At 40.5% G+C, this 26878-nt stretch overlaps 1 protein-coding gene across 1 annotated transcript in view; it reads right to left on the reverse strand.

Moving 5' to 3' along the window:
- Window positions 1-5061: 5061 nt before the first annotated feature.
- Window positions 5062-26878, reverse strand: part of TSHR (thyroid stimulating hormone receptor) — a 157471-nt gene continuing 135654 nt past the window's right edge. Inside the window, exons 9-10 of the mRNA XM_008699076.2 lie at window positions 10449-10637; window positions 5062-8831 (exon numbers count right to left, since the gene is read on the reverse strand). Of these exons, the coding sequence (XP_008697298.1) occupies window positions 7418-8831; window positions 10449-10637 (1603 nt within the window). The 3' untranslated portion in view covers window positions 5062-7417. The remainder of the gene's footprint in view (window positions 8832-10448; window positions 10638-26878) is intronic.

Consider the following 26878-nt stretch of genomic DNA (forward strand, 5'->3'; position numbering starts at 1 on the left):
TGATGTCCAGAGCACTGAGGTGGAATATAATAAAATTTACACCTGGGACTTGCTAAAAAGAAACAGGGATGATATGGTTTTGTTTTTCTCAAATTTTTACCTCATCTACTTAATATGGCCCTTGCTGAGAAACTTGAAAAGCCTTCTAGAGCACTGGGGCTCTTTCAGAATTTTTTGCAACTCTCTCTCTGGGGTTAGCCCTGCAGATTCAGATGTGGTGAAAGAAAACGGAGTCATGGGAATAAGTTATAAATAGGCTTTTGTCAAAATACTTCCTGCCTGAGGGGCAGATCTGTAGTGCTGTTTTCGATTGTAAATTTCCTAATGATTAGAATCCTTTGTTTAAATCCTATTATGGTGAATTATTAATACATCATAACGTGGGTTTCCTATGCCTGAGCTATTTCTGTAGTGCGTTGTGACTCTACTAACTCCAAATGGGCTACAAGGAACCATGCGGTTGTCATTTAAGACTGAGAGGCACATGACTGACATACAATTAAACTTTTTTATTGTGTGCTGTTCAAACAGCAATTGCCATCAGTGATATACAGTATTCCTAAATATTCCCCAAATAGATCCCCAAATTATACTAAATGGGTGATAGAATTCAAGTTGTTTACACTATCTTGATAACTGTACTTTGTAAGCTTTGCTTTTTACTTATTAAATTCATATGACAGATAACAATTAGTTGCTTGCTTTTCCCGCCGCAACTTAAACAGCAATGCTTTTATAGGAAACAGAAATTCTGGTTTAATGTGATGAGGCCGTCCAATAGAATAAATTATAAAGGGGTTTTACTTTTCTTACTGTTTAGCTTGCCAGATATAGCTACCAAATAGGCTTAAAGTTAAGACTCACTGGCTTAGATTTATCACATCCTGAACATCTAAACTGTAATGACTAGATTATTGTTCAAGTCATTTTCAGTGTGATATCTGCCTCCCTCTCTGATAATCCTAAAGACATATTAACTCAACTATCTGATAAAATTGCCCATTCTGCACCTTTTTAAAAAATGCCACATTTTAAATGTTAATTATCTTAAAGCATAATACTATTATAATAATTTCCATTCCACCATCTTAAAAAAGTATGCACATGGAAAAATGTCTGTTCATATCTTCTGCCCATTTTTTGATTTGTTTATTTGTTTCCCTTGTATTGAGTTTGAGAAGTTCTTTGTACATCTTGGATACCAGTCTTTTATCTGTAGCATTACTTGCAAATATCTTCTCCCATTCCGTGGTCTGCCTCTTAGTTTTTTTGACTGTTTCCTTGGCTGTGCAGAAGCTTTTTATCTTGATGAAGTCCCACAAGTTCATTTTTTCTTTTGTTTCTCTTGTCTTTGGAGATGTGTCATGAAAAAAGTTACTGTGGCCGATGTCAAAGAGGATGCAGCCTATGTTCTCCTCCAGGACTTTGATGGATTCCTGTCTCACATCGAGGTCTTTCATCCATTTGGAGTTTATCTTTGTGTATGGTGTGAGAGAGTGGTCAAGTTTCATTCTTTTGCATATAGCTGTCCAATTTTCCCAGCACCATTTATTGAAGAGACTTTTCCACCAGATGTTTTTTCCTGCTTTGTCAAAGATTAGTTGCCCAAAGAGCTGAGGGTCCATTTCTGGGTTCTCTGTTCTGTTCCATTGGTCTATGTGTCTGTTTCTGTGCCAGTACCATGCTGTCTTTTTGATCACAGCTTTGTAGTACAGCTCGAAATCTGGCATTGTGATGCCCCCAGCTTTGTTTTTCCTTTTCAACAATTCCTTGGCGATTCGGGGCCTTTTCTGGTTCCACACAAATTTAAGGGCTGTTTGTTCCAGTTCTTTGAAAAATGTCATTGGTATTTTGATTGGGATGGCATTGAAAATGTAGATTGCTCTGGGTAGCGTAGACATTTTAACTATGTTTATTCTTCCGATCCATGAGCATGGAATATTTTTCCATCTTTTTGTGTCTTCTTCAATACAAATGGCTAACAGACACATGAAAAAATGTTCAATATCATTAGCCATCAGGGAAATTCAAATCAAAACCACATTGAGATACCACCTTACGCCAGTTAGAATGGCAAAAATTGACAAGGCAGGAAACAACAAATGCTGGAGAGGAGGTGGAGAAAGGGGATCCCTCCTACATTGTTGGTAGGAACGCAAGTTGGTACAGCCACTTTGGAAAACAGTGTGGAGGTCCCTTAAAAAGTTAAAAATTGAGCTACCCTATGACCCAGCCATTGCACTACTGGGTATTTACCCCAAAGATACAGATGTAGTGAAGAGAAGGGCCATATGCACCCCAATGTTCACAGCAGCATTGTCCACAATAGCTAAATTGTGGAAGGAGCTGAGATGCCCTTCAACAGATGACTGGATTAAGAAGTTGTGGTCCATATATACAATGGAATATTACTCAGCCATCAAAAAGAATGATTTCACAACATTTGCAGCAACATGGACGGCACTGGAGGAGATAATGCTAAGTGAAATAAGTCAAGCAGAGAAAGACAATTATCATCATATGGTTTCACTCATTTATGGAACATAAGAAGTAGGAAGATGGGTAGGAGAAGAAGGGGAAGAAGGAAGGGGGAGTAAACAGAAGGGGGAATGAACCATGAGAGACTATGGACTCTGAAGGCTTCAGAGGGGAGGGGGGTGGTGGATTGGGATAGGCCGGTGATGGGTAGTAAGGAGGGCACGTATTTATTGCATGGTGTACTGGGTGTTATACGCAAGTAATGAATCATGGAATTTTACATCAAAAACTAGGGATGTACTGTATGGTGACTAACATAATAAAAAATTATAAAAAAAAGTATGCACATGATAAAAAAAAATTCAGCAGTACAGAAGAGTACCAACTGACAATTTTCCATCTGTGTTAGTCTACCTGGGCTGCTGTAACAAAATACCACACTGGTGGCCCAAATAACAGAAATTTACTTGCTCAAAACTCTGAATCTAGAAGTACAGGATTGAAGTGCCTGCAGATTTAGTTTCTGGTGTGGGCTCTCTTCAGTGGCCACCCTCTGACTGTGGACCTTTGTGACTTTTTGTCACCTTTTCTCTGTGAGTGAATGACAATGAAAGAGATCTCTGGTGGCTCTTCCTCTTCTCATAAGGACTTGGTCCCAACCTTATGACCTTGTTTCATCTTAATTACCTCCATAAAGGCCCTGGGTCCAAGTACAGGCACACTGGGGGTTAGGAGGGTAACACAATTCAGTGTATAACACCACTCAATCCCTAGTCTCAATTACCAGAGAAAACCACTTTCAGTCAATTTTTTATTTTAACTCTTCTGGTGGTTATTTTCGTAATTCTGTTACATACTTAAATATGTGTTTTTTTAGGGTATAGATATTTAGACACTATAACTTTTGGCTGAATATAATGAAGAATAAGAAATCAGTTGACAATGTTATCTGCTAACTCCCAGCTTTAAAATTTTTTTTGCTAGTATTAACTTTAGCTTTTTTAATTGGTTGACTTTATAACCTTAGAAAACAGACCCCTATTTCTCTCTCTCTCTCTCTTTTTTTTTTTAAGATTTATTTATTTGTTTTAGAGAAAGAGAGAGAGAGCGCGCATGGAGGGAAGGGCAGAGGGAGAGAGAGAAATGTCCTATTTGCTCACTTTGGTCTTTTTGTGTGTGCTGTTGACGTACAGTTCATTTTCCTCAAATGTCTGGTAATTCTTGTGGTTCACTTATATTTTTGAATGAAAGATAAGGATGGTTCATGTCAGGTTAATGGTGTATATATATTTTCCCCAAGATGCCTTTCCCTGACTGGGGGGGTGATGGTGATGCCTGTGTCAATGTCCAGGCTATGTTTTATGATGCAAAGGCAGAAGTAGGTAAGTGGGCTGGGTCTGCCCCTACCCCAAACCTGGAGCTTGGCCCCATCTACACTGATCACTCATTTCCTTTAAGATCACTTTCTTGATTTCAGCCTGGGGCAAACACTGAATGTGTCAGTTGTTTTAACTGATGTAGTGAGAGGTGATGAGGGGGCCACGTGAGACAGATTTGCAACTCATTACTCTAGTTAGCCCCTCCTTCCTGTGACTTTTAGGCTTCAGGGTCTCTGTGGGACTCTGCAGGGAAGAACACATCCCTCCACAACTGCAGTCTTGTCCAGTCACTGTGTTCCAGCTGCAGCCTTCTCCGCTCTGTTATCCATCAACTCCAGGCCATAGCGTCTCCATCTTTCAGAGAGCCACCAGAGACTTTGGTGTTGTTGGTGTCACTCCTCCTGTTCACAGTATGGTTTTGGCTTGGTCCCATTTTATACTTTTTCACTGTCATTTCAGTGGAATTTGAAATAAGAAGGTTGGTAGGTGCCAGGACTCAGCTCACCCCTCTGAGCTGGAATTTTTCTTTTCTTTTTTTTTTTTTTTTAGATTTTATCCATTTATTTGAGAGAGAGTGAGAGAAAGAGCACGAATTGGGTGAGGGGCAGAGGGAGAAGCAGACTCCCCGCTGAGCAGGGAGCCCTCTAAGATTTATTTATTTATTTGAGAGAGACAGAGAGAGGCATGGGGCAGAGGGAGAGAGTGAATCTCAAGCAGATTCCCTGCTGAGTGTGGAGCCTGACTCAGGGCTCTATCTCACAACCCTGAGATCATGACCTGAGCCGAAATCAAGAGTTGGACACTTAACCCACTGAACCACCCAGGAACCCTGGAACTTTTCTATGTTTTGAAACAGAATGCATTGCTACTCAGTTTTTCTTGCCCCTTTAGTATTCAGGATAAGAAACCCTGTGTGTTGTAATATATTTCCCCCCAAAGACTCTAAGCATTTAAGAGTATTTCTTCTCAAACTGTTATTGTTTTGAATTCTTGTGATTATAGTTTTCATTTTTTGCCCTCACTTTTGCCTTATTGCCACTCACATGGTGCTATTCTGAATTACACTCTTTTCCTCTAACTGGCTGCTTCTGATATAAAGTAGATTATCCCTAAAGCAAGAGTCAGTAAACTTTGAGGGTGTTTTGAGAGACACTCCTTTGGGCAACATGTATAAACTTCAGGGCATGAATTTTGCGACATCTATTGTGATTGGCTTAAGGCCATTTACCCTTAGTGATTTGGGTCTATCTTTAGATAATTGAAAGCTGCTAGATAAATTAAACTCTGACCAAGTATTATAGATTTGTCATCTTCATTAGAGCACTATTTAAATTCCTAATGTCAATAATAAGCATATTATTTCTCTTAGCCATCACTGCCTGTCAATGGATCATAATTCAATTCATCATGAGTAAATTTTTCACATAAAGACCATTTATAATCAGGATACAATTTTATACTTGTTATTGATACTCAACAATTTATTTATTAATATGAATAAATTAGCAAATTTGCCAATTTTTTTCCTGTTTTGAGTTATAACACAGATAATGATAACCCTAAAAGAAGCTCACAAATTGCAAAAGCATTACTGTAGGACTCAGCACAATCATTTCATAGGAAGAAAATTTATTTCATGTTGTGAATGCAAATTTTAGTAATAATTGTGTTGAAGTTACTTTTCTAGGACTGTTTCCAAAGTGTTATTTCAACTACTCAAGATAAAACACATTATTTATCAGGATGTAATATTTCAGAACATCACAGGTGAGAAACACATGCCAAAAAATAACACAACTGTTTAGTTTCGTTAGTTACAAGTGAACGGGTGGATAAGTCATGATTTCAAGTGTGTGTAATATTTCTATGAAGACGTCCAAGTCTCAATGATAATCAGAAATGGGTGTTGCTATGGGGATATCCTAGGTGAGTCAGGGGGACCATCTCTGGGGGCCCATTGGGCCCACTAACGCCACTCCACAGACTTAAAACAACAAAAGCTTTGAATTCCTTGGTGTGCTTCATGAGCACTGAGAAGCAAATGCCATCTCTGTTTGGGACGAAATTGAGGGGCTGTTTTGACAAATAATCTGGAGAGTCCATCTGTGGATAAAGACTGATCTTAACCATTTTAAGTAAGGGAGCACTGTTGGGGAATAGAGATTACGTCCAATGATCAACAGGTTGGAAAGAGCTAGCAGTTTCAGAGAGAAGAAACTTCTCTTGATAACTTTAGTGTTGCTTGAAGTGTTTGATAGCTTTAGTGCTGTATCGTGGGTTGGAAACAAGTAAGTAAAGAAATCAATCCCTGAAGACAAGTTAAATGTTTTCAGGTGAATCTGCACAGTGAAGTAGTAACTCTGAATAACCAAAATTTGCAAAGCTAGCTTTTATTCTATTATATGAACCGATCTGCTTTTGGCCTGATAATTGTAGCTGTGTAGAACTGGTAATTCGATGAGTGATTCACATCCAGCCCAGTATGATTCAGACATCATAACCAAAAAGGAAACAGAAGAAATTTCCTGGGTCATATGTCTAGGCTCCAAAGAGAGAGAGATGGCAGACCTACACGATAGGAAAAACTGATTCTTCTTTCTTAGTGCTTTTCTTTTTGGTCATGAAAACATGTTTTAAAGGAAAGGGATATACGTAGAGTTTTAAAATTGGAAGAGGCCATCCAGCTTTTTCATTTCTAGACTTAAAAGTGGCCCAGTGATTTGCCCAAGGGCCAGCAGTTACCGTGTGTCCAGGCTGCTTTATTAATCAATGGGTGATTTAGTGTGCTCTGCTCATAATTCCCACTTGCTGCTACTTAGAAATATTTCTAGAGTTCACGTCTTTTATTCTGTGAGAGTAGCCAAGAAGAACAGTTCTTAGTTTGCTCAGCCACATAAGCTGAAATATTGCCAGTTTTTTTTTTTCCTGGGCAACACATAATAGTTGGGTCATATCAGGTAGATCCTTGTGAAGAGATGATTAATAGTTTCAGAGTCTGAAAAAACAACTCAAAGCTAAGCCTTCCCCTCCTTCACCTCATAATAGCTGCTCCATGCATGTATCCTGTTGGACTTTTCAGTTTTGAGGAATTCACATTGTCTTTGGTTGTATCCGGGAACATGAAGGCGGACCAAGCCAACATGGGGCTAATTTTATCTTGTGGTCACCAACTAAGTTAATAGCATTTGCCATTTGCTGAATCTTTAGTATGAAACGCTAGCTACAAGTGAGCAGCTCAATGCTGACCTGGTTGAGCCGATGTCTGTTGAGCATCTTACACGATGTTGTCACTGCAGTTAGCGTCAAGCAAGTTTTCTAGAAAGTGTCCATTATTTTGATATCACTTGGGATTCAGACATGCTGGTAGCCTCCCTTCCTTCTGGGAGGTAATGATTCAGTGGTAATGCTATCCCTTCTCCAGAGATGAACTTTTGCCCCAAGAAACATCACGTGCACAAGGGTTAGGTCAGCTGTCTTGTGTATGTAATGGGTTCAAATACATGTTCAAGAAACCAGCCTTTTAGAAGTTCCCCTACCAATGCGAGTAGTGTAGGGTCAGCTCACAAAACTGTTTGGTTATACTCTTTTGGGATTTGGCCCTGCTTATTTGGGGTTAGATGGGAGTTTTCAAGCAGTTCATAGTCATCCTGCACGTTGGGGAGACTTTGCCTCATATCCCGGGTAACCTTTTGGATCTGAATGCCAGTGCTGTTCTTTGGAGAAACCCTCTGGCCCCGGTATGCCTGAGCCTGGCGTTTACAGATGCCAAACTTGCTGAGCAGGATAAATACATCCCTCTGGAAGGCCTTCGTGAAAATAGCGTAGAGAAATGGATTGGCACAGGAGTTAAGTGGATAGAAGAGAACCAGCAAGATTTTGGAGTTGGTAACGGTGATGAGGGGCTTGTTCATCAGTGCTGACAGAGCGTAGAATGAGATTGGGGCCATGCACATGAAGTCAGTGAAGATTAACACAGCCATCCTTTTGGCAATTTTGGTGTCTTTGTCCCCCGGGTTGTACTGGGGATTTCGGACTGTGATGTAGATCTTCACGTAACAGGAGCAGACAATGATAAAGGCAACAATGTTGAGCAACAGAACAAGGATAATATATGCCAGGGCAAGAGGTGTCTCAGTGTCCATGGGCAGGCAGATGCTGACCTTGGCATAGCTGCTTATTCCCACCAAAGGGAGCAGGGCGAGCAGGAAGCAGCAAACCCAGCCCCCAACCATGATGGCATATGCATGCCTGAGGCGGATCTTCCGGTCCAGGCGCATGGCGAAGGTAATGGCATACCAGCGCTCCAGCGTGATGACTGTCAGTGTATACACTGACAATTCACTGGCAAAGACGGTGAAGAAACCAGCTGTGTTACACCCAGGGCCTGTCTGCCAGTCGATGGCGTGGTTGTAGTACTCAGAGTGAGTGTAGAGGTCTACGGAGGCGATGAGGAGCAGATACATCCCCATGCAGAAATCTGCAAAGGCCAAGTTGCACATGAGAAAGCGCGGGACAGTCAGTTTGTAGTGGCTGGTAAGGAGGATAATCAGGACAAAGACATTGCCCAGGAGAGCCAGCAGACTAACAAACCACACCACGATTCTCAGGAATTTGTAGCCCATTATGTCTTCACAGGGGTTGAACTCATCTGACTTGGGAGTACACACCATGTCTTCATTGCCCCCACACACAGTGTAGTCATAATGGCTATCAAAGGCCTGTAGGGTCTCTTCCTGAGGATTCTTTAGCTCCTGACCAAAACCGAGGATCTCATCTTCTTGTTCTTCAAAGAAGACGTAATAATGAGAGTTGCTGTGGGTATCCTGGAATTTGGAGTTGTCCTTGTACCCAGCATGGCTGTCACCCAGATACTCTTCATACTCCTGGTCAAAGGGGCCATTCAAAACATTCACAGATTTTCTCTGACGCAGACTCCGAATACTGCTCTCATTACACATTAAGGACTCAAGGATTCTGCAAGGCAACAGAAATAAGTCACTGCTTGCCGAAAACCCCTAATGGTCCCCATAACACTTAGCAAAATAGGCTGAATATTTACTACGATCTACATGATTTGACAAGATTCCTCATGACCTAGTCAGGCCTGTTTCTCCTACATCATTTCCTATTACCCACCCCACCCCACTCAAGTGTCCCTTTCTCAGAGAGGCCTTCCCTGATCTCCCTAAATAAATTGTCCTACCTTATGTTTATTTCTTTTATAGTAATATCTGATATTTTCTTATTTGCTTATTTTCTGACTTCCCCTACTCGAGTGTAAACAAAATGCAAGAGGGCTCTTGTCCGACCTATTCATTGCTATGGGATAGGACAGTGCCAGCCACATAGTACGTGCTCAATAAATATTTATTGAACAAATAAATGGATACTATCATGCAGGCATGCTCATGAAAGTGAGATTTCATTTTTCACTAGCCCACCATACTGACATCACAAAGGATTCTTTAACTTGCTTCAGCTACTGTGATGTTGATTTATCTGTTGTGCTCTAGTTAAAATGTCGAATGGACTGCCTATTCCAAACTGTTTGGAGGTTAATGAGAAATCTGGGCCCTGCCCTTGAGATCCGCTTTAGCCTCCCACCCATCCCTGGTCCTTTTCTAGCCAGGGACACATGGCATCAGTTATCAAGCCTGCTATCACCAGCCCCCTACCCCACTTTTGGCTTTCTGCAGGTGTTAGGCCCATACTGGCTTTCTTTGCATAGCCATTTAACTTTCCCTTTTGTTTCTTCCCCCACAGTTAGATCCCAGTTTATTTCTGACCGCAAATATGAGTCAGCAAGCCAGCCTGTAGATATTGTATAGACACTGAGAAGAAGTGAATAAATGAGAAATGAAGGTGGTGATGGGACAACGGGATTACACGAGACGCAAGGGGGAATAAAGCGGAGTAAAAGTGTAGGTGAAGACAAGATGCAGAGAAAGCGTGGAGAGAAGAAGGCTGTCCCTCCTTTGCAGCTTGCAAGCAGCCTGATAAAATAATTCATAACACGCTGATATTTATCGAGAATTTAAAATATTCCAGGTCATTGCAATAGGTGTTTTCTATTCAGTTTCTCATTTAATCTTCCCAAAACCTCTGTGAATGATGACATTACAATCTCCATTCACAGAGGCTCAGGGAAGTTAAGTAAGTAGGCTGAAATAACACAACTAGAAAGTGGCAGAGCTCAGGTACAAAGCCAGCTGACTCCAAAGCCCACACACAGGTAACCAGTAAGCTGTGACATTTGCAAAGTCTTAATTGCTTGTGTTTCTAAGTTTGTCCTCATTGTTGTGGCATCTAATATGTGTTGAATCTGGAGACTAGGAATAGTGCAGTATAATCTCTATGAGATTCTACACGATTCCCACACCTCCCTGCTGTGATCCAGTGACATTGGTCTTATTTCTCATCTGCAGTTACTTCGAGTCTGCAGGGGCATTGTGTCCTATGGAGTTCATGTTTCTTATGGATGCTTTAATTCTTTCCACCTGGCTTTCAAACCACAGACCTTCCCCAAACCCAGAAATTACTTCAACTTCCACCAAGACCTCTTGTCACTTATTCCAGACACCTGCCATTTACCCTCTGATTTTCTTCTGATTCTTAAAAGCACAGCAGTGGCTCGGATAAGAAAGGTCGGCCCGTGTGAGTTGAAGGAAACTCAAGGAAAGTGGGAGTTTCTTTAGAGTCCATGTGTTTCTTGCTATCAATTCCTTCAAGTGCTCCAGGCCTTTGGATGGCAGGGCAGTGACACTGGTGTAAGAGACGTCCCTGGGAAGGAGAGAACACAGATCTGGTGAGCAGCCAGAGCCTTCTACTTCTTGACCAGATGGTCAAGTGAGCCTGAGATTAATAGGGGCTTGCTCCTTTCTGCTCTTGAACATAGACTCAGTTCTTTAGATCCTGCCAGTGGTCGAAGGAGGGCTATTTGGCTTCTCAGTTGATATGTTACAAGGGACTCCCCATTTTTACTACTTGGAATTCCGGTATGCATCAATACAAATAACAGTTTAGCAGATATTTTATTTATTGCAATAAACGCAAACTCTTGGAATCAGAGACAGATATCAATTTTGCTCCAGAAAATTACACCACATAACTACTAAAGGGTCTCCAGAGGCAAGAGAAATATATTTGAACAGGCTTAAACGGGACTGAATTGCTCTCAGTCTCTCTGAGGACTAGGGATTTGGGATTAATAAACTGCTCACTGATATGGACCAACACTAGTATCATGGAAATCCTTCTAATGATGCAGAATTTGGGAGTTATACCAGTTACATGGTGAAATCATGACTGAGAACAAACTCCCCAGAGTTTCTTTAGAAGGCTATAAGTGTATTTCATGGAAAGAAAACTCCAGTATTTATACTAATAATCTAAGATTATTTAGATTAATAATCTGAGAAATGAGATTTAAGATACTTCTAAAAACAATGGGGAGGGTGGTGAAGCTGGGAACATAGACATTAGTGTTAATTACTAAAGTAGAATTAATTCACATTGCAGTGTGACATTTCCTGTTCTTTTCTCAGTCCCAGAGAGTCCAGGTTATATGTTTTACTCCATCATTTTTACTTGCATCGAATAATAGCTTGAATAAAACCATGAATATTTAACCTAATATCTCTCATTTTGTATTTTATCAATTAAAATATTCACTAAATATTCTTATATTTTACATATTTTATAATGTTTACATTTTTTAAAGGCTTTATTTATTTATTTTAGAGAAGGGGAAGGGGTAGAGGGAGAGGAAGAGAAGCAGATTCCCTGCTGAGCATGGAGCCCAATGATGATGCGGGCCTCGATCTCACGACCCTGAGATCATGACCTGAGCCAAAAGCAAGAGTCTGACGCATAACTGAATGAGGCACCCAGGCACCCCTGCTTTACAATTCTTTAATAATTACAATTTAAAAATGTTTAATATAATAGTAGTATCTTCTTAGCAAGAAAATGCCAGTATTTACAGCTTTTTCCTCCATATCGTTGTAATTTGACTTAGCTGGGATTTATATACTCACAGTTCAAGGCTGCTAGAATTTGCTAGTCGTTTTTTATAAACATGAAGCTCTCACATCAAGCTCATTCTTATACAGAACAGTGATTCTCAGGGAAGGGTGTCACATTTGCTATTCTATTTTGTATGTACTTTAAAAATTCTATAATTTAGCATTTCCTAAACTTGCCTGGTGGTAAGAATTACCCTTGGCTCTTATTACTATGTGATCCCAGGTAATTTTTAACATTAAGCAAGTACGTTTGGGAAACTGGCATGAATGAACAACTTTACTGTAGTTGCTGAGAGCTGAGGGATTTTGGAGCCAGCCACAAATGCTGTTGGGAAGTAAATGAAGCTAGACGCTGCTCTCCTGCCTCATCGGTCCTTTTGATGCAGCATTTTCTCTTTTAGCCATGCTGTCTTCGAGGGGTTGCCATCTTTCTGCCTTCAGCTTTCTGAAAGCAACTTATGTGTCTCTTTATCCAGTGATGCTTTCATGTCAGTGAAACAAGAGAGCATCTCTTGGCTCATTTTCCCTGCTTTGCTGTCTGTTGGATACACTGATTGCGTGTGTTCATCTGAAAGAGTTTATCCTTCCAAGTACTGTGTTTGCATTTTAATAAATGTTTCTTGAGAGAACACTTTAGGAACCATTCCAGTTACTGACCTCCACACCAAACACCCCAAAACTAAGTGGCATCAAATGACAATCTTTTTATTATTAGCGTAGCTCTTTTGGGTCAGGAATTTGAACAGGGCATGGCAGGGATGGCTTCTCTCTGCTCCGTGATGTCTGGGGCTCAGCTGGGAAGACTTGAAGGCTGGGGCAAGTTAGTGACTGGGCTTGATATTATCTGCAGACTCCTTCCCTTGCATGTCTGGGCCAGAGTTGAGATGACTCAAAGCTCAGCTTAGCTGGGACTGTTAATGTGGCTTCCCCATGGGTCTTGGGCTTCTCATATCATGGCGGTCAAGTTCTGAGAGGGGGCATTTTGAGAGGAAGCATCTGTGGTGTCCCAAGTGAACTAGTAGATTTAAAGGTGGGGAACATGGAACCCATTTCACAATGGGAGGAGTGTCAAAGAATTTTGGGCCTTATTTTAAAACTTCTATAGTGATCCAAGTGGTGGGGATAGATAACATTGAGGCAGATATTTGGTGAAAACTGGCAATTTACCACTCTGCAAATCATTGTTTCTTGTTGAGGCACCAGCCTGGACCAGCATCAGAATTACCTGCAATACAGACTCCTGAGCCACGACGCAAACCAACTGGATTAGAATCTTTGATGGTAGGGCCCAGGAATCTGCATTATTTTATTTTATTTTTTTAATGATTTTTTATTATATTATGTTAGTCACCATACAGTACATCCCTGGTTTCCGATGTAAAGCTCGATGATTCATTAGTTGCGTATAACACCCAGTGCACCATGCAATACGTGCCCTCCTTACTACCCATCACCGGTCTATCCCATTCCCCCACCCCCCTCCCCTCTGAGGCCCTCAGTTTGTTTCTCATAGTCCATAGTCTCTCATATTTCATTCCCCCTTCTGATTACCCCCCCCTTTCTTTATCCCTTTCTTCCCCTACCAATCATCCTAGTTCTTATGTTCCATAGATGAGAGAAATCATATGATAGTTGTCTTTCTCTGCTTGACTTATTTCACTTAGCATTATCTCCTCCAGTGCCGTCCATGTTGCAGCAAATGTTGAGAATTCGTTCTTTCTGATAGCTGAGTAATATTCCATTGTATATATGGACCACAACTTCTTAATCCAGTCATCTGTTGAAGGGCATCTCGGCTCCTTTCACGATTTAGCTATTGTGGACATTGCTGCTATGAACATTGGGGTGCATATGGCCCTTCTCTTCACTACGTCTGTATCTTTGGGGTAAACACCCAGTAGTGCAATGGCTGGGTCATAGGGTAGCTCAATTTTTAACTTTTTAAGGGACCTCCACACTGTTTTCAGGAATCTGCATTATTTAAGATGCACTCTAGGTAATTTAGAATCTCACTTCAATTCCTCAGAACATTTTTATGAAGCAGGTGGATATTAAAGCTGAGACAAAGAAAAGGAGGCATGTTATATCCAAAGAGATTCAGCAAACAAAGAGTGGAACCATAACTGTAATTAGGAGCTTGAGTTTGGGTTCAGTGCACTAGGAACTTTTCTCTACCCCCTATCATCAGGTCTCTGGAGTCTTTTGTGAACACAGATCCAGGTGCAGCAATCCTCCAGGGCCTCATTAGGAATCTGGGAGGGAGGAACTGATTCCATGGTTTGTCTGAGTGTCTTTAACAAACGTATCTCAGGGGCGCCTGGGTGGCGCAGTCGTTAAGCGTCTGCCTTCGGCTCAGGGCGTGATCCCGGAGTTCTGGGATCGAGCCCCACATCAGGCTCCTTTGCTAGGAGCCTGCTTCTTCCTCTCCCACTCCCCCTGCTTGTGTTCCCTCTCTCGCTGGCTGTCTCTGTCAAATAAATAAATAAAATCTTAAAAAAAAACAAAAAAACAAAAAACAAACGTATCTCAGGTGGCCTCCAGTTGGGTCCCAGTGGGGCTGAATTGGGAGAGTGCTTGGACAGGCATGGAGAAAAGCAGGTGTTGGAAAATGTGTGTATAACTTATGATTGAGACATCTATAACATAATGAGAACTGGGCATGTAGTAGGTGTTCGATGAATGTCAATTCCTTTCTTGCCCAATTTCGGGTTTATTTCAGCACAAGTCAGAAACAAGGAACCCGGCAAATACAGCTCCAGGCCAGATCTTGACTGGTATATCCAACTGCTTATTTGACATCTCATCTTGGATGCCTCCTGGGCAACTCCACCCTAACAGGTCCATCCCAAACTTAGCTTTTGATCTCCCAGCCCCACCTAACCTATTCCATTTAACCTAGGGAAAAAAACCAAAAATCCTCTCTCCCCAAATCCCAAATCCATGTAATTGCTTCTCCAGTGTAAGCTCTCTAGCTTACACTGCAATAGCTTTCTTGTCTACCCTCCTTCCCTTCCAATGCATCCTCCACACAGCAGCCAGAGTAGTCAGACATAATATAGGGGTTGAGTAAGGTCGCTCTCCTGCTTAAAAGCTTTCAGTGACATCCCAATGTACCATGAATAACATTTACTCTTCATACCATGCCCTGTAATGTCCTGAAGATCTGGCCCTTGCCTACACCTCCAAGCTCATCTCAGGGACCTAAGGCCCCTTCTGCCCAAACTGGAATCTATCTGGAGCCATCTCAGTCCTCGCTGGCATAAGCCACTTGATGTAGCTCTGACTAGCCATTAGGCCTGCTGTTAACCTGAAGTGCTCCTGAGCTGCTATGCTTTCCTGATGCAGGCTGCTCCACTCCTGCTACTTTGGTACTTTATAGAGTCAAGCAAGGGGAACAATTGCTTTTTCCCCTTTTTTGGGATTTAACCTTTCTTGCAGAGATCTACAATTTTAATCAGATAGTCTGGCTGCTATCAGAAAGGCAGGTAGTTCTGTTATACTTGAAAATGGTTGTAGCACTTCCTCTCCACTCAAAAAATCCCAACTAGGATGATTCTTCCCTCCAAGCCTACTGGTGTTTATTTCCTCTTTTCTCTCCACCATCTTCTAGGACTTGTGTTTTCATGGAGTTTCTCTTGCCCTTGCCCAACGTTTATGCCAAGAATGTCTATAGTAAGATGCAATTGAACTACACCCTCTAATCAGATGTTAGCTTAGCTGTTTATATGTCTGTAGCTGTCTACAGTCTCATGGTTCTCATTACTACCACCTTAGTTTAGGTCTGAATTACATTTTGCCTGAGCTGTGTGAAAACTTCCTGATTGGTTTTAGAACCCACCTTCAGACTTAAGACAGAATGTTCTTTCTAAAACTTGGATCTCATTGTATTGCTTTCCAGTTTGAAGACTGTTCTGTTCACTGCCATATTTTTGGCACTTAGGCTGGTACTTGAAAGACAGAAGGTTCTGAATACATAATTGTCAGATGCTTCATTTTAAGAAGAGCTTTCATGTTTTCCTTTCCTTTTTAAAAGATTTATTTATTTATTTATTTGAGAGAGAGAGAGAGGGAGCATGTGAGCAGGGGTGAGGGGCAGAGGGAGAGAGAGAATCTCAGGCAGACTCCATGCTGAGCACAGAGCCCTAAATGGGGCTCAATCTCACAACCCTGAGATTACGACCTGAGCTGAAACCAAAAGTCAGACACTTACCCTACCATGCCACCCAGGCACCCCTTCTCTTCCTTTTTTATAGTGTATTTGAAGAAGCACACATAATGTTTAGAAGCATAGCTTTTAAATTCCGACTATCTGGATTTGATTCCTGTCTTCTGCACTTACTATCAGTCACTGAAGCCTTTTGTGCATCAGTTTCTTCATCTTGGCTTTGTTAAACAATAACTGACAGCGTGTTCTCAATAAATATCTATTGTCATTATTGTCATTATTGCTATGAGAAATGTTTTCCCAGATTTATCTCAGGTCACTAATGGTGGCTTTGTTAAAAGTTCTCTTCTGTTCCCTGAAATGTGTTTGGCTCCCCCAGACTCATTTCCACCCCCCTGGTTTATCTTGGTTTCGATCTTTCATGGTATAAGCATTCTTTGACTGGTGATCCTAGGTTGCACGTTCATGCTTAAGAGCGAGACCGAAAATCTGATTGGGAGCTTGTCCACTGGCAGACTCTGCTTTAGGGCAGTTGTGTGGGGGAGCTGGTCATTATGCTGTTGGACCCTAAAATGCCATAATATGGAAGTCTCTTTTGTTTTAGAGTTTTTCAGATTCTTCAGGAAACAGACTTTAAATCTCTAGCTTAGAGGGGAGGTACTCTTGACTGCTGGCATTTTGCATGAAAAGGGCAGTGGGGTAACATTTCCAGATGTAGACTTTCAATAAATCCTGTCTTTAGTCCCATGTCTCATTTTTGCCACATGCCACACCCATCACCCCCCCACCCCGCCCCGTCCCATGCCCTTCAGATGTTCTGCAGGCAAGGCAGCTACCTCCAGATACATGCTTCCGGTGACTAGTACTCTTACATTCACCTTCCTTCTCCTCTGCCTTTTTTTCTTTTAGAGTTCTGTAGCTCGCCAGACCATCCATATATCCTCATCTGTCCTCTCCGTCCTTGTGGACTTATGTGTATTAAAAATTCCTTTCCAGTTTTTTTAGGGGTCTCTTAGGAGGGAGAGGAAATAAAAGCTTAGGTTCAATGTATTACTCTTAATCATTACTCCATTTAGCATGTATACCTGCACAAGAGCTTAGAACAAATACTCGTTGAGTGCTGAGTCAGCCAGATGACTGGACAACTAAACAGTTTCCCATCTCTGGAGTTGATGGAGAGAAAGAGCCTCAGTCTGCCGAAAGCCCCGAACTCAACCAGGCAGGGATCACTTTAAGCTGTTTGAAATTGTATCTTTCCTCATTCACCAAAATTTTTATTCGACCACTTTGAATCCAGGATTTATTAATAGTGTACCTTCTTTTCTAAAATAAAACTTTCAAAATGTAGAATTAAAAATTTTGTTTTCCAAGTGAGAGAATATGGAGAGTAGCTATCAGCAATAAAGGGGTCTGAAATGATTTGCGAGTACAGCCATATGGAGGGAAACCTGCAAGCTGGAGGGCTGCCCTCTCTCTTAGTGACCTGAGCACTTTCCACAAAGGGCTCATCAAGTGATGGGCTCTGAGCTTCCTGAGAATTTGTCTCTAGCAAGTATTTACTCACAAAACAGAATGCAGCTGAGCTCAGCCTGGCAGACAGTTGGAAGCCTAATTGTCTAGCTCATGGGAACCATCTCAAGTGAAGTGTCTAATGAAAGTAACAGGACATGAATTTGGAGAGGGTGAGATCTGCAGGGTTATACACAGGGCAAGAATATCACGGAGTCTGAATGATGCCAGGAAGACAAAAAACAGCCAATTGATATTCGATGTCATACGAAGAACAAATTGCTCCTCAAGCAATTATGTACCCTAACATCCCCAAACACTGGAACAAATTCCATTTTTGTGAGATGTATTGTCATTATTATTTAAGATGAACCTTTGATGACTTCAGTTGCAGTGAAGTAAGCACTACTTAGCTTGCCAGTGCTTCGGCAGCAATTGCAGGTCTCTTATGTTTGCTTGTAATAAATGTGGGCTTTTTTCTAAAGGTCAATAGGCAGAAGCTGACCCATTAGAGATGTGTAGTCACATTTGCAAATTGGTAGATGAAATGCATCTAAAACAGAAAGAAGATTAATTTACTGCTTAAAAGGCAGTTTAACTAATTTATTAATGCTGACTCGGAAATACATTAAGGGATTAAAAGTTTTGCATTCATGAGAGTGACCCTGATTGATTATAAGGATTTAAAAACATGATATGAATTTATTCAACAAATAGTTATTGATTGCTTTCTACATATTGATCTCTGATGCTAGGAGCTAGGGCTATAGCAGTAAACTAAACAGGCAGAAATTCTTAATCTTCTCATGCTTATATTCTAGTGGAAAGAGAGGGACAATTGAAAAAAAAACACAGAGTATATTTGATAATAATAACTATGGGGAAAAGGAATACGGAAGAGGAAAGGAAGAGCTCAAAAGTGGGGGTGCAATTGGGGAGGGTGTCAGGAAAGGCCTCAGGGAGGAGATAGTAGAGCAGAGGTCTGAAGGAGGTGAGGGAGAGAAGCATGTTGATATATGAGGCAAGAACAACACAGGCAGACATGCCAGCTAGTGCCAAGGCCCTGAGGTGAGAGTGTACCTGCTGTGTTTGGAGAAGCAAGGAGGCCAGTGTGGTGGGGGCTGAGACAGCGGGGGAGTAAGAAACATGGGAGAAGTCCGAGATGTAATGGGGAGCCAGATTATGTGTGCATAGTAGGCCATCAGAAGGACTTTGTCTTTTTATCAGAGTGAGATCGAGAGTCTTCAGAGGAACGGTGTAATTGGACTTATTTTAAAAGGATCAATCTGGCTATTGCTTTGAAAGTAAACCAAAGAGAGCAAAGGGTGGAAACAAAGAGACCAACGATAGAGAGGATGGTGCCTTGGACCAGAGGGGGAGCACTGGAGATGCTGAGAATGGCTGAAGTTTGTATAGATTTAAAAGGTACAGCCAATAGAACTTTCTCATGGATTGGATATGGGTGGGAAAGAGGGGAGTCAAAAATGACTCTGAGATTTCTGGTCTGCAACTAAAAGAATAGAGTTGCCATTTCCTGAGATGGGGAAGTCTGCAAGTGAGGCAGGTGTGGAGGGAGAGATCAGGGCCTCAGTTTTGGACAGGCTGAGTTTGAGATGCCTGTTAGACATCCAGATGGTGAGAGTAATAAGCATCATGGAGGAACACAGTGCAGGGAAGTGCGATGAAGAGTGGTGGGCAGCTTGCAAATTTAAATAGGGTGTTCAGGGAAGACCTCAACGAGAAGATAACTTTTAAGCAAAAACTTGAAGGAGGTGAAGTAGCAAACCTCTTGGATATCTGGGGAAAGAGCCTTCTATATAGAGAAGACAGTGCACAACCCCTAAGTGGAACTGTTCAGTGTGGCTGGCGTGGCGTGATGAGGAGGGAAGAAGTAGGAGGTGGAATCAGAGAACAGGTCATGGGTAGGAGGCTGTTACAGCGATGTCTTTGAATGCTATTTGTGAGGACTTTGGCTTTTTTCTGAGGAAGATGCTAAAGACCTGGACCATTTTAAGCAGAAATTTAAGAAAATAGTCTAGCAAAGTTGGAGAACAAGAGATGCAGAAATAATCCCATGTGAGAGGGATTAACCTCGTGTGCAAGGAAGCGATGGTGTTTCTGGGTTAGTTAGTGCTGGATTTGCATTCTAGAACCATCACTTATGTCCACGTGACCTCGGGAACTTACCTAACATTTCTGCACCTCCGTTTCTCATTCGTTAAATAGGGATAATAACGCCTGCCAGTGAAGAGTTAAAAAGGCTCAAGGCGATCTACTATCTGTAAAGAACCGAGAACACAGTGGAAGCTCAATAATGGCTGCCATTAATAATAAGAAAATGTCAGTCCAAAGATGCAGATTATCATAAACTTCTAATCTTTCCCTGAAGTCTTTGTGTATATATAAAATTGCTTTGTAAGTCAGATATCACTTGTTATCCTCTTTTTCTCCCTCTCGAGTTTATATAATTACATTTCTTTTTTTTTTTAAGATTTTATTTATTTATTTGACAGAGATAGAGACAGCCAGCGAGTGAGGGAACACAAGCAGGGGGAGTGGGAGAGGAAGAAGCAGGCTTCCAGCGAAGGAGCCTGCTGTGGGGCTTGATCCTGTAATGCTGGGATCATGCCCTGAGCCAAAGGCAGATGCTTAACGACTGAGCCACCCAGGTGCCCCTATATAATTACGTTTTTTTTAAGCCTGTAGCTTCCATGACCTGTGAGACAAAATCTCACAGAGTTTACTATCTTAGCATAATGGATTCTTCAAAGACAAACTATCCATATACTGTAATTCAGTAAGTTCGGCTCTCTACCACACAATGACGAGAGGAAATGGTGGCAATTTATTGCCAATAGCCAGATGCTAAACACAAACCTATCCTTGTCCTCAGTGTTGAATCCTCTCTCCCTCCTCAACACACATACACAATGACCATCACCACAGTGGCTAAAGGATTGACCTCAATGCTGCTTGTGAGAAATGAAAAGTCCAATTTCTTTTAAGGTGTTTATTTCCTTTAGACTCAAGAGCAGAACAGAATTAACGAAATGGATTTCAGTGACTTGACAGAAATATTGTGTCGGAATGAAAACCCTTAACTACCTTATTTCCTTCCATCTGTCCTAAGAGCAAAAATGTCAGAAGAATCAAAGAATTTAGCACTCATCCATACTTACTTGGGAAGAACTGAGTGACTCATTGTATACACCAAAAACTGCTTCTTGTGCTTATCTTATGGGTTATTTATCGAAAAATTTAATCCTAGGTTGATTTACCCCTCCTATCAGTAAGCCTATTGCCAGCATCTTCTAATTAATTATAAAATCATGAGTATAACTTTCTACATAACATTATATTTGCCTTGGCTATTTGGCCCTATGCAATCTTATTTTTCTTCTTTAACCGCACAAGTAATTGAGACTTGATATGGGTGACATCACCAAAAAATATGAGAAAAGTAGTGTTAGAGAGGTCAGAATTCTTTGGGGTCGATGGGATGAAATAAAATAGTTTATATACAAATGTTTAGCATAGAGCCTAGCAGGCACTTACGAACGTGTAGACCACCTACACCTAAAGTTGCAAAGAAAAAGTACTCCTACGTACTTTTTGTTCTTAAGATTTTTCACTGTTGAGGATTCCTGGCTAAAGAGCAGTGATAAGTTAATAAAACTGTTCAGAATTTATATGATTTAGAATATTTTGCAAGCATTTTTTCCCCCTAGAACTCAGACTCAGCGAATCTTCTTTCATGTTCTATCAGTTTTGATCAAGGTGACAAGCTCTTACTTAAAGAATTAACTTTAGCAAAACCATGTTACAAGAAACAGTTAATGGGTTTGTGAATTATTCTTTCTTAGAGATGAAAAGTCATTCCAGTTTACTTTTCAGCTTGGCGTAGATATGAAAACATTTATTCAGACTGAATCCCCTGGAGTAAGATGCATGATCATTTGAGGCCACTGCTCTAGGACAGTGGCGCTCAGTGCTTTGGAGAACTTCTCTTTTAGTTAAAGTAAGAGACTTTTGAGGATGATAGTAGTTGCACTTTTAGTCAGTTGAAGAAATACAAATGTTTCTACGACCTTGAGGACCTTTGTCATAACGCCATCATCTCTCTCCTACCAAGAGTCAGCACTCTAGTTTGGGAATGCTCTGTAAATGTATATGCAGAAATGTAAATTTCTCTAAAACGTAACCCTACCATGACGGATCGCTGTGGCTTTAAGTATTAGCCCTGTTTTCTCATATCAGTGGCTACAGTAGTAAGCGATGCTACTGGTCAATAAATTTGGATCTTTTGTGTGTTATCCAACCATCCTGAGTTGTTGACACAGCTCTTCCAGTCTGAAGATTCCTAGGGCTGAAGTAGACTATCCTCTTGTGATCAGCAAGAAGCCAGCATGCACACAATTCTGGAAAGGTAGCTGTCTACTCTTTCTCCTCCACTTCTTCTGTAACCTTCCTCATAGCTCTCAAGGGCTCCACAAAATGGTCACAAGCCACCTCCTTGTCTCTGGAGACACAGCTGTGTGTCTTAGGAGGGAGGGGTGACCTGCTTCCGTTGTTTGCCCAATAACTTGGCTCCCGTGGCACAGGTCTGGCTTGATACCCAAGCCGGGAACTATAAGAGTATGTTTATCTTTGCAGCTTATTTCTCAGTCCCGTGAGCAGAGCAGCCGAGCAGACAAACCTCCTCTGGTTTTCTACCTTAGGAGGTTCCCTTCCTCTCCAAGAGAGCTGCTTGGCATGCACAGAAAAGAGACAAATGGTGCCAGGCTGATTAGGTCTTTGGGTGCAATCTCCCTCCTCTCTGGGGAGGTCCAGTGCCTGCCAAATAGCCAGGAGGTGCAGACGAGCAGTCACGGCACAGTGGCTGGGACACGAGTATTCAGGACTAAGACAGTAAGGGCCGAGGGTGTGCGAAGGTGAAGGAAAGAAGATGGGGGTGCGTTGAAGAGGGCCACAAACTGGAATGGATTATATAACTATTACTAATATTTGCATGCTAATTCTTCAGTGAGCCATCCTTAACTTCCTGAGTCAGGTCATGTTCCCCATAATATGATTTCAACACAACACAGTTTTCCAACACCACCCTTTGGCCCAAGTTATGTTTTGTTGTTCTTTTTGTTACTAATCTTTGAACACATCCTGTGTTTTTCTATAGACTTGCCTTTGTTCTTTCTCTCATAACTCCATCTCTGTCTGTTGCAATTCTACCCCTCATCTGAAAACCATCTCAAATATCACCTTTAATGAGCCTTTGCTGGTCACCCTACCTAGAAATGGTATCTTGATTCTCTAACTACCTCTCATGGCTCTTTTTACATTAAACTTATAGTTGCTTATGCACATTTCTCCTAAATTTCACTGTAACCTCTTTATTTATTTTTAAAGATTTTATTTATTTGAGAGAGAGAGTGAGAGAGCAAGCACAAGCAGGGAGAGCGGGAGGGGCAGAGGGAGAGGGAGAAGCAGACTCCACACTGAGCAGGGAGCCAACTTGGGGCTTGATCCTAGGACCCCGGGATCATGACCTGAGCTGAAGGCAGACTCTTAACCGACTGAGCCACCCAGGCGCCCCAACTGTAACCTCTTTAAAAGCAGAAGTTGTGTCTTACCCCTATAACATTCATGGAGTTCAGTAGGTGCTCAGTAAAATGCCTGCAGAATAAGTGAGTAAATGAACACTTTGATGAGTAAGCTTCAGATTAGCTATTTCTCCTTAGAAAGGAAAGAGAAAAGGGAAAGAGAGGATAACTATGGATGGTAGAGGGCTGGGGGTTAGGACTAAAACTGACTTCATTTAGGCCTAAAATTCACTCAGGATCACAACTCAATAATAAAAAGACAACTCAATTAAATAAGGTAAGATATTTGAACAGACACTTGACAAAAGATATACAGATGGTTACTAGGTACATGAAAAGATGCTCAACATCATTAATAATCAGGGAAAAACAGAGTAAGCCACGATGAGATACCACTTTATAGCAACTAGAATGGCTAAATCAAAAAGACTGACAAAATAACAGGTTAGTGAGTGTGAAACTTTCATACCACTCTGGTTTGAATAGAAAATGGGATTTTTTGGGGGACAGTATTTCCTACAAAGTTAAATGTACATCTATCCTGTGACCTGACAACTTTACTCCTAGATTTTTACACAAGAAAAACAAATAGATCTGTGGTTGTCTATAGAAGCTGGGGCATGAGGGGAACTTTCTGGGTGATGAAAATGTTCTAAGCCTGGACTAGGATACAATAACATAATTTTGTCCAAACTCATCAAACTGTACACTGCATGTTATAGTATGTAAATTATACCTCAATAAAAAATAATTTTATGCAGGATCAACCTAGAAAATCATGTATTCAGCACACCTGTGGACCTCAGACACGCCAAAAAGAACTCTGCCATCATTTTTCAGCCACCTAATAGTATGATTTTGTGAAGATCATTGAGTAAAGAAAAGAACATAAAAAGCTTATTCTTTTGTAAACCAAGATGGCAGTGCCATGACCTTTAGATTTTAAATGATTAATTTGATCAGCTAACAGCAACAAAAGTTTATTTTTGTTGAGACATGTTCTAGAAACTCAAGGATATTGTTACAGAGATGTCCTCTTCTTGGGAGATACTTATAATAGTAAGTGGGACTATTATAGTAATTTTCAATAGTAAGTTAAGTGCTTGTTAATGTGGGTTACATAATTTAGACCTTAGAGAACTCTGGTTATTATGGAAGGCATTGCATTTCAGTGTGTTCTTTCCTTTGGGATTATAAACACCAAGAGCTTCTCTTTCAAAATAAGATTAAACGAAAACAAGATAATCAAAAATGGAAAGCATAAAAATGGAAAATGAGATTGCATATCCTGACTGAAAAAATCAATAAGTAAAAAATATTAAACTCCTGAACTAAATTTAAAAGGGTATTTTTTTTTTTCAAATAGCAATGATTGGAGAATAGATCTCACTTTAGATGTTGCACCTGTTTTGAATTAGATTCTTTTTTGAGAAGTGACCTTGAAAAAAGATGGTAAAATGAATGGGCAAGTTTGACTGTTTTTGTTGACTGTTAGAAATGACTGTGTTCTAATATCTTTATGAAGCAGAAATATGTATACCATCCATTTCTATTCTTTTTAGTTGGAGTTTAGGATTTTCCAAGCTTGGCTTTTATACCAAATCACAGCCATACTCATGGCTATTTGGTATGAGGTTACAATTTATCAAATATTTATTGAGTACTTGCTGTCTAGTCTTTTGAAGTGGGGGAATTACAAAAAGTGTAAGACATAATCGATTTCCTTAGGATCTTAAAATCTAGTTAATGGGGAGAAGGTTTGTGGGAAATACAGTAACAAAGATTTTGACAAAAGTTCAAGACAAGAATTAAGGTGATGTCATAAAGCCACACATAGTTAGTTAATACATGCATTTTAAGACAACTGTGCTTGAAATTTGAAAAGTGAGATTGAACTCTTTGTCCACTCTGTATTTTCCTGCTACTGGCTTTTCAAATGCTGCCATCTCCATTGTCTTCTCTCCCTGTGCTTTGTGGTTTTCTTTTTAAATTAAATTCTGATTTTCATTAAAATAATGTGTGGACCTATTTTAAAAAGCAACTTACACTGGAAGCTTGGTAATACAAACAGCAGGCCGCTGGGCCATTTCTCCCTGCAGTCTGCTTTCTGATGCCCCGGAAACAACTACTTTTAACTTTTCACAGGTATTTTTTTCCCATAATTGTAAATATTTCTCGATTTATTGGTTTTTTTGATTCACCCACTGACTTCCTGCTATGGAAGATGAGGATTTAGCTCCCTTCCATTACCCCCCACACACATTCTCCTGACACTCCCTCTAATCTCCCAAAATAGTTTTAGGACATATTTGGTTAAACCTAGATTTAATATTTTGCTCATTACAACTGTGCATATCCTGATTTCATTTCCTTTCTTGTGTAGCTTTCTTTCTTTATGAAATCTCTCTCTGTCTTTTATTTACATACCTTGGTTTGAGCGGACCTCTTGCTAAGTCTTGCATATGCTCCAAAATTCTCTAAAACATCTACCAAAACAGTTTTTCATACAGTCAATCCTGTGTGGCTATCACAGCCTAGCAATCCATTTTACTTCTAGAACTTTCTCCTGGAGCTCTCCTTCAGCTCTAGGGTAGACTTCTTAGTCTCAAGATTTCCAGGACCTCTGGTCATCCTCCTGGGAATTCCATTTGTTTCTTTCCTGTGTTAATCACTGTTTCTGAATTCCTCATTTTTCTCTTTCTTTTCTTTCCAAGAAAAGATGAATAGGAAATCAGGTTTTTGAGACTTTTCATGTCTGAAAATGTCTTTATTTTACCTTTATCCTTGATAGTTTGGAAATCACTTTCCCTCAGAATTTGAGGGATGTATTCTATCATTTTCTATCTTTCAGTGTTACTGTTAAGAAGATTGATGGCATTCTGATTCTTCAATCTTTACAGGTAACGTGATTTTTCTCTTTAGAAGCTTCTAGGATATTCTCCTTATCACAGCATTTTCATAACTTAGGAAGTACCTCCATGAGCTCTTTTTCATTCACAAGAATTCTTTCTGGGTCTTTTTATTCTGAAAACTCATTTCCTTCATTTATGGGAAAACATCTTCCACAATTTCCTTTTTTTGTTTTTATTTCCCCCTCCTAAAACTTTTGTTACTTGGGTATTGGACCACCTAGTTTGAACTTAAAATTTTCTTATCTTTTCTCTCCTCTATTCCATATCTTATTTTTGTGTGTTCTCTTTTCTGGGAGATGTTTTCCACTCTATCTTTGAAAACTGCTTAATTTTGTGTGTGCCTTGGCTATCATATTTTTCCTCCACTATAAACAAAATCAGCTGACAACAAAATGGGAAAATGTACTTACAAATGATATCATATATAAAGATATAGTAACTATGGTCTATAAATAACTATAAAAATTTTAGGGCAAGGAAACATAAAACCTATTAGGAAAAATGTGGAAAAAATAAGAATAGATATACTTAACCAGACAAAAAGATAGCAAGATGTCCAACCATACTCATAACTAGAGAAATGTGAAGTAAAACTATATGGAGATACCATTTCTTACCTATCACCCATAAGAATGTTAGACATTAAAGAAAGCCTGTGAAGAAACAGACACTGAATAATTGGTTGGTGGAACTCAGACTGATAAAAACCCTTTGTGGGAATGGGCTGTCAAAATATCCTAAAGTTGGGGGTGCCTGGGTGGCTCATTCAGTTGGGTGTTTGCCTTGGGCTCGAGTCATGATCCTAGAGTTCTGG

This window comes from Ursus maritimus, unplaced genomic scaffold, assembly GCF_017311325.1.
Source record: "Ursus maritimus isolate PB19 unplaced genomic scaffold, ASM1731132v1 scaffold_25, whole genome shotgun sequence".
Classification (NCBI taxonomy): Eukaryota; Metazoa; Chordata; class Mammalia; order Carnivora; family Ursidae; genus Ursus; species Ursus maritimus.